At 42.6% G+C, this 7,481-nt stretch overlaps 1 protein-coding gene across 1 annotated transcript in view; it reads right to left on the reverse strand.

Moving 5' to 3' along the window:
- Arsj (arylsulfatase family member J) overlaps window positions 1-7,092 on the reverse strand; it is a 50,207-nt gene extending 43,115 nt beyond the window's left edge. Inside the window, exon 1 of the mRNA XM_075981446.1 lies at window positions 5,869-7,092. Coding sequence (XP_075837561.1) covers window positions 5,869-6,266 — 398 coding nt within the window. The 5' untranslated portion in view covers window positions 6,267-7,092. The remainder of the gene's footprint in view (window positions 1-5,868) is intronic.
- Between the last annotated feature and the right edge of the window lie 389 nt (window positions 7,093-7,481).

The following is a 7,481-nucleotide window of genomic DNA, read 5'->3' on the forward strand; positions in this document are numbered from 1 at the left end:
ATGAATATGTCTAATTTTAAATGAGTCTTTTGAGGCTCATTGAATATTCAGCACTTTGAACATCAATGTATGCCACTAGCCTACCTAATCAACATGTCTACTCTCAGCTAATCCAAAAGTTGAGTAAGACTAGCAGCTATCTGCTGGATGACCTTGGCTTTGGGTTCTTCTTTATTGATGGTCTAAGAGAGACTTGAAAAACTACTCTCTGCTTGCTATATTCATCTTCTAAAGGTGAAGCAAGTCTTGAAAGAAATTCTTGTTTATCTACAGATAACTATAAACATTTATATTTTTCAAGTGCCTCGGCATTAACTAAATATTTGTGAAGGCAAGGAGTGAATTTTTAATAGCTAGTATTGAACATTATCTGGGTACAGAACACTACTTACAACTAGGATTTTCAACAAGCAGATAGAGTAGGAAGCATATACGACCTTGATGTTGATGGGAAATTGTGTGTGTGTGTGTCGACACACAAGGCCATACAACATACAATGGGCTAATTAAATCTAGTCCTCAAGCTTCTCACTTTATGCTGAGAGTCACTCCAAAATTTAGTTGCTTTTTCATCGTCTTACTTTCTCATTAACACTTCTTATCAACTATTGCTATTGTCTCCTTCAGATGCATAATTCCTTAAAAGAAAGAAATAAAAGCAGCAAAACAGACTAGTCTCACAGTCTTTTAGCTAATTCTGTGCCTCACCCCTTATCCCTAAGACATGGACCAGCACTGGGTCACGATCCTCTTCTCTATGGTTGTTCTCATAATTTTCAGTGGTTTAGGTGTCCACAGGAATGAGACATCCAGCACTCTATCCTAACATCTTAACTTCCTCACTTCCAAAGACCTCACCCTCTAGCTCACTCTGCCCTCACTTCGCTATTATGTGTAAACACTGCACTACTTGGAATGTTGTCCCATCATGAGTTTTCCCAACCACTATTTCCTGTCCTTTCCCCTAGCAATCTATTCACTCAACCTGTATCCACAAACTCAGACCACCAACTGTCAGAACATAAATCCCCTATGTGTCTTCTTTCCACAGTCAAGTCCTTGATCAGCCACTGTGTTCACTTTGGAAATCTCCCAATATGCTTAAATCCAGCTCTGCAATTGAGGTGCTTACCCTTGTGTCACCTGAATATGGCAGGATAGAAACCACTATGTCTGACCCCAGCAAAACTAAGCCACAAAGCTCAGGTGGGTTTCCTGGACTGCCAGCTTTCTGACTACATTTCCCTGCTCAGTTCATTTTTTTCAGTCCCTTTAGAAACCATTTTATATCCAACTTTCTCAGACATCTAAATTTTAATTCTCAGTTGGTGATCTCACTTTTCATGTTATGTAGAAAGCAGAATGATTCCAAAGTGAACTCCTCCATAGTCCTCCAATCATGTTTCCAATCTCTCTGCACTTTATAACCATCTTTGTTCCTTTCATAATGAGTGAAAAGATAAAAAACAGCCAATGTGATTTTAAGGGACAATTAGGAGGACTTACGTTCTAGATCAGCTGTTTTCAACTTGTGGCAATCTAACCCCTTGGGAGTCTAACAGTCCTTTCATAAGGATCATGGATTATATATCCTGCATGTCAGATATTTACAGTACAATTCATAACAGTAGAAAATTACAGTTACAAAGTAGCAATGAAATAATTTTAGGGTTGGCCATAACTATAGCATGAAGCACTCTATTAAAGGGTCATAGTAAGAGGAAGGTTGAGGACCACTGGTCTACACATTAACATTTATCATACAACGAAGTTTCCATTGGAGAAAAGGATAGTTATTAGAACAGAAGATTCTAGAAATGGACCAAACGTTAACAGTTGATGATGATTATGCAATGTTATGGAGAACATGTTGTCTTAAAAGTTATCTCTGTCTCATTCTCCCCTTCCTCTATGTGTGTGCATACGTGTGTGCATGTGTGTGTGCGCGTGTTCAGGCCTTCATGTGCCACAGCATGCATGCCCACATCAGGACCTGCTCATGCAGATCAGAGGACAATTCTAGGGAGTCTTTTGGGAGTCAGTTCTCTCCAGCCACCTTGTGGGTTCTGGGGATCAAATTTAAGTTGTCCGGCCAAATGGACAGACAAATGAGAGTGAATACTTTGGAATTCTGATTTAATACTACATTAAAAGTTAATTCTAGTTGATTTAAATGTAAAAACAAAGCAATAAAAGATTTAGGAGGAAAAGCCTATTATGATGATATAGTATAAGCTAGAGTCTTAAATAAGCAAGGAAGGAAAATAATAGAAATTAAACTACAATAAAATTAAAACCTAGTCAGTAACAACCCCATTACTGAACCAGCCAGAGTGGAGGAGTCGTGCAGTACAAACAGAAAAAGGAAGAGATTATATAAATAATCATCACACTCCATCAAGGAATGAACAGGCACTTAAACAGAAAGTAGAAGGACAATTTGCATGAATATTTACTAAAAGACACTTGACATTATTAGTTATTATGAAAATGGAAATTTTAATCAGGACAGCATACCAGTGTGCAATGACCATGAATTCTAAAATGGAAAGAGACAGCACAAACTGTTGTTACAGATGGAATTTACCACATAGTTGCAGTGATTCATAGTTCAACTCAGACGTGACGACTTTGGGAACTGCTGGGCAGTATCTACAAAAGTCACACACCATGGACCTGTGTACCTCAGCAATTCTACTTGATAAAAATAAAGACGAATGCAAAGATATGCTCAACAAAGCGTGGACAACTGTTTAGCAGTATTTTCATACTAGTATCAAACTGGAAAGCACCAACATTCTTGGTGATGGGATGGGTAAACACTGTAGCATATTTACGCAAAGGAACACCATCACACTGAGAGATTCAACAAGTTACATCAATAGACAACGACGTGGAGAAATCCATAAGAGGAAGACACTGACTTATTAGGAGAGAAATCCAATTCAGATTTCCTGCCTTTCCTTAGGTTTTTGGAAATGTGTGTCTAAGGTTTGCAAAGTCCATGATTCAGAAGCCATCATTATGATCTTCTTAAAGGAGAAGTGGTGTTATTTCTCTGGGTTACCACTTGGAACAATTCCTGAAGAATAATAAAGTTACCTTGAAATGGATTGAATGCAGGCAGTCACTTTCTCAATTATCCTTTCTGTCATCAGAACAATTACGAGCATCCATTGACCACACTGCATCATTATCCCTTTTGGCCTCTTCCCAAATCTATGTAAAACAGGAACGTGTGTAACAATGATAGCTCCCTAGATTCTGGTGTTTAACAAAGGTGCTTTTAATTCATCATCAGCATAATTGTCATCAGAATAATGGAACGTATTCATAAAACTATTAGTGATTTCTGGAAAGCCCCCCATCGCTGCTGAAGCTGAATGATGTGTAGGCCTAGAGATTTGCACTTCGACTGGCCCTTGAGGTGACTCAGTCTGCATTTCTGAGTTTGAGAACTACCACCACCTAGAGAGCAGGGTTCTCAATGGCTCCTCAGTCTGCATAACAGCTTCCTGACGGTGACTGATGTGCAGTGTTGTCAGAGCGGTGTGACATAAATTGTAAGGGGAATTTGTTACATTAGCTAGGCAGCATAAAAAAGAGTTTCATATTTTGATTCAAAAAAATTAAAAAAAAAAACCAAACATAAAAAGGAGTGTTGTGTTGATGGTATCGAACGTGAATTCAGCTCCAGACATTAGACTCTGCTCAACTCGCGTAAAGATATTTGACTCCTCTCACATTTCCCGTAACCTACTTTCCTCTTGAAATAATCCATCCCACCGGGATTTTATTGCTTCCTTCCTTTTTTTCTTTAGAGGATGCGGAAAGCACACACATGTTCTCACAGACAGGATAAGTGCCATATTCTTGGGCCTGAAGTATTGCTATTAAGCCCAGAACTAGGCACTCATGACCACTTTTTTACAACTGTACTCATTTACAGGAAAGTCCCAGGGAAAACTCCAAGTGAGACATCTCTCACTGCTTAACTCAAGTAAAAAGCTGTAGCAAATCACAGGAGCAATTTGAACTTTTCTTGTCTACAAAGCAATTATGCAACTTATTGGACCGAACATGAAATGTTAGCAGGAATCAGCATCTTCTTACTGGATGCTTGGCTCCCCTGAAAATGCTGAGTCAGCCCTTGATTAAAGGGGGAAAAACAGGAGTCATTTCCATCTTCATCTTGTTCCATCTTATTGGGTAAACTTCCAGATAACCATAAAGGCAGGATAGATATTTTATCAGTATAAGATGTTCAGGACCAAATGTCCTGATTCAGTGGAAAGCCTTGAACATACTTTATTGAGTAAAGTAAGTTTATATAATTCAGTTTCATATTTTTTTTCAACTTCTGTTGGCTCTCTGTGCAAATTTGAATTCTATAAATCAGTTGAAGTGTCTTTATGACACGTTCATTTCATGAGCCAAGGATAAGGACGGCTGGGAATAGAGATGAAGAACTTAATCCTAGGCCACAGATGGGCTTATTTTTCCAGCCAACAATTGCTCTTTTATAACCATCAAATGCTCTTGACTTTATGATGCAATGAAAATGACTCTGAGGACACTGAGACCCTTCCCTTTTCTCCTCCCCATCCTCTTCCTTCTTTTATTTACCATTGTTTTTTCTTTTTTTATGTCTGAGATAGGGATCTCACTTTGTAACTCCGGCTGACCAGGAACTCACTATATACACCAAGCTGACATCAACCTCTCAGAGGTCTGCCTGCCTCTGCTTCCTGGGTGCTGGGATTGAAAATGTGTGCCACCATGCCCTGCACTCTAGCTCTTCTCAGGATGAAAAGATAATTTATCCTAGTGATGGCAACTTTTGACAGTGTGCTAAGCAGTGGAAATTATGCTGTAAGCAAAAGTCTTTGCAAGACCAAGATTCCTACAAAAAACTGGAGTCTTGATTTTTCCAGACTCGTTACTGGCTACTCTGACAGGATCGAACTCCAAGAACAACTTGAAGCAAGTGAAGTTCTCTGTCCTGAAACCAAACTCAATAGACACGTAGATTAACTCATGAACTGTTCAGGAGGAGTAGCTTGACCCTTGACCCTAATGCTTTACCTGCCTTTCAAACTGAATTTGCATCATGTAAAAAAAGTTAAGATCATGGATATTCTAACAGAGTAAAAAAAAAAAAAACAGAAAAATGTATGAACACCTTAAGAAGATTCTAGTTAGCAGACCGACAGCATTTTATGCATTTCTCAGGTATCTGCACTGTGACAGTCACTCAGACTTCCACCCCACTCGGAGAAACAGCAGCAAATTCCACTCAGCTTCACGGCATCTTCAGAATTATCTTAGCAGTTAGATATGGCACCATAAGAAAAAAAAATACACCAACAAAGAAACAAAGAGACCAACAGAGGCATATTCTATATCCATCACACTAAACGTCACTTTTTTTTTCTTTTGTGGCCTCTGTTCTCTTTGTGATGACCTGGGGATTTGGTCACACAATTCTAGATTTTTGTAACAAAGAGTTTGTAAACGACACCTTGCCTTGTGATTTCTGCTCTGTACCTGAAACAAAAAATGTGAACATACGTGAGGATCGAACCAGAATCCAAGCAGCAACCAATGAGTTCTCTGGTTGCTGGATGAATATAAAGAGCCTGACACCACTCAAAAGCTCGCAGCTGTCAGGGAAAGGAAAGGCAGGAGAATAGGACCTCGCTGTTCACACTAATATTGACAGACGGTACATCATTCACCCACTCATCTCTTCATTCATTGGATTGTTCCCACCGCCCCATACTTTCTGTTTCTCTCTTAAATGGAGAAACCAATGTAAATGAAGGTTTACAATGTTTTCAGATAATAACTAGAAGTGGTAACACTTACTTTCCGGTGATAAACTGGCTCCTGGACGGTGTGCAAATAGGCTGGACATAGTAATTCTCTAGTTTAACTCCTTCCGCAGCGAGTTTGTCAAGAGTGGGCGTCTTTATCTCAGATCCGTGGTAACCCACGTCTCTAAATCCCTGATCATCAGCTAAGATGAAAATGAGATGAGGCTGGGTGGTGCCCGTGGCGCCTGCTTCAGATCTCTCTTCAGCTTGAGCTCCCAGGAGCCCCTCCTCTTCTAAGCCCTGGCCCCAGCACAGGTAGCCAAAGGTGAGAAGGCTGAGGACCCAGAAGCCTGCCAGGGCACCCATTGCCACTGCCACTATCTTTCCAGGCCACACCCAGCCCTGAGGAGGTGGCGGAGGCTGAGGCTCCGCGCTGTCCTTGGGGGCCATTCACTCGGGTCCCAGCAGAGACTCCACATGCAGAACCCTGCCCACTTTGCTGGTGTTGGCACACTCATGCATGCGGAGGGCTAGATCCAGCTGAAGGTGGCAAGGAAATCCTGCTCCCCTCCCAGCTGTCTCCACTTCCCACAACTTCGGTGCTCTGGAGGTGATGGTTTAACCCGCGGATGCTGGAAAAAGTAGAAAGGAGCAGGTCCTCTCCATCAGTTTGCACTTTTTCCTCTCCTAACACCGCCCAGCAGTTTCCACAGAAAAGTTAGTATCTTCGCAGAAAAGTTCTCACGAAGAGAAAAGAACAAACAAGAGAGGACTTGATAGCCACACAGGGCAGGGACGTTTGGTGTTCATATAGTTCTCCACTTCGTCGGGGAGTAGGACTGTGCCCATGCGCAGGCCGGCACCAGGGGTGGTGGAATTGGCTGGCATCAGTCCCGCCGCCCCGGCACTCCGGAAGCCTTGCCAAGTTGCTCTGATCGACTGACTCCCTGCTTCTGGATGGATGACAGACTGAGCCTAGGGGACCTGCTTCTGGCAGGCCGCCTTCCCGGCTTTTTCAGGGATGTTTCCCCATCTTCCGCTGTGCGTTAGTCAATCTCCTGGACCCCTTCTCCAGAGGCGAAGACAGGATCCTGTTCTAGAGCCGGCCTTCCCACCCCTTCGGCTATCCCTTCTCTGCCCCGCAGCGCTTGGGAACACTCACAAGATCCTGGCCTGTGATCGCCAGCGCACACGTGCCCCGTAGGTGCTGCAGCTGCCCCAGCGTGAGCTTGGGTGGCTGACTTAACTTTGACTCCTGTGCTTTCTCTCTCTACTCGCCAGGCAGCCGCAGCCGGAGAACCATGCTTGCTGGCTGAGGGCGGGCCCAGGCCAGGGGAGGCGCTGGCTCTCCGCCCTTCTCTCTGCTAGGAGAAGGATGGACCCTGGAAGGGCGGCTTCTTCGCTGCAGGGCGGCTCCTAGGGGTCCCCTATGCGATGTCCCGGTGCAGGTTGTCTTTCCTTAGGTACGCAAATAGAAGCCCCCCTTGCCCATCCCGAAACTTTTGAAGACACTGAAACAAGTGAGAAGAGAGAAAAGCAACAGATGACTGTTCACTTTTCTTCCTTGCTGGCCTCCTCCTTTTGTATCTCTCCCTGACTTTGCCTTTTCTTTTCTCCGATTTTTTTTTTGACAGTCATAATTACAACCTTTCAAGTAATGCTTTT

This window comes from Microtus pennsylvanicus, chromosome 7, assembly GCF_037038515.1.
Source record: "Microtus pennsylvanicus isolate mMicPen1 chromosome 7, mMicPen1.hap1, whole genome shotgun sequence".
Lineage (NCBI taxonomy): Eukaryota > Metazoa > Chordata > Mammalia > Rodentia > Cricetidae > Microtus > Microtus pennsylvanicus.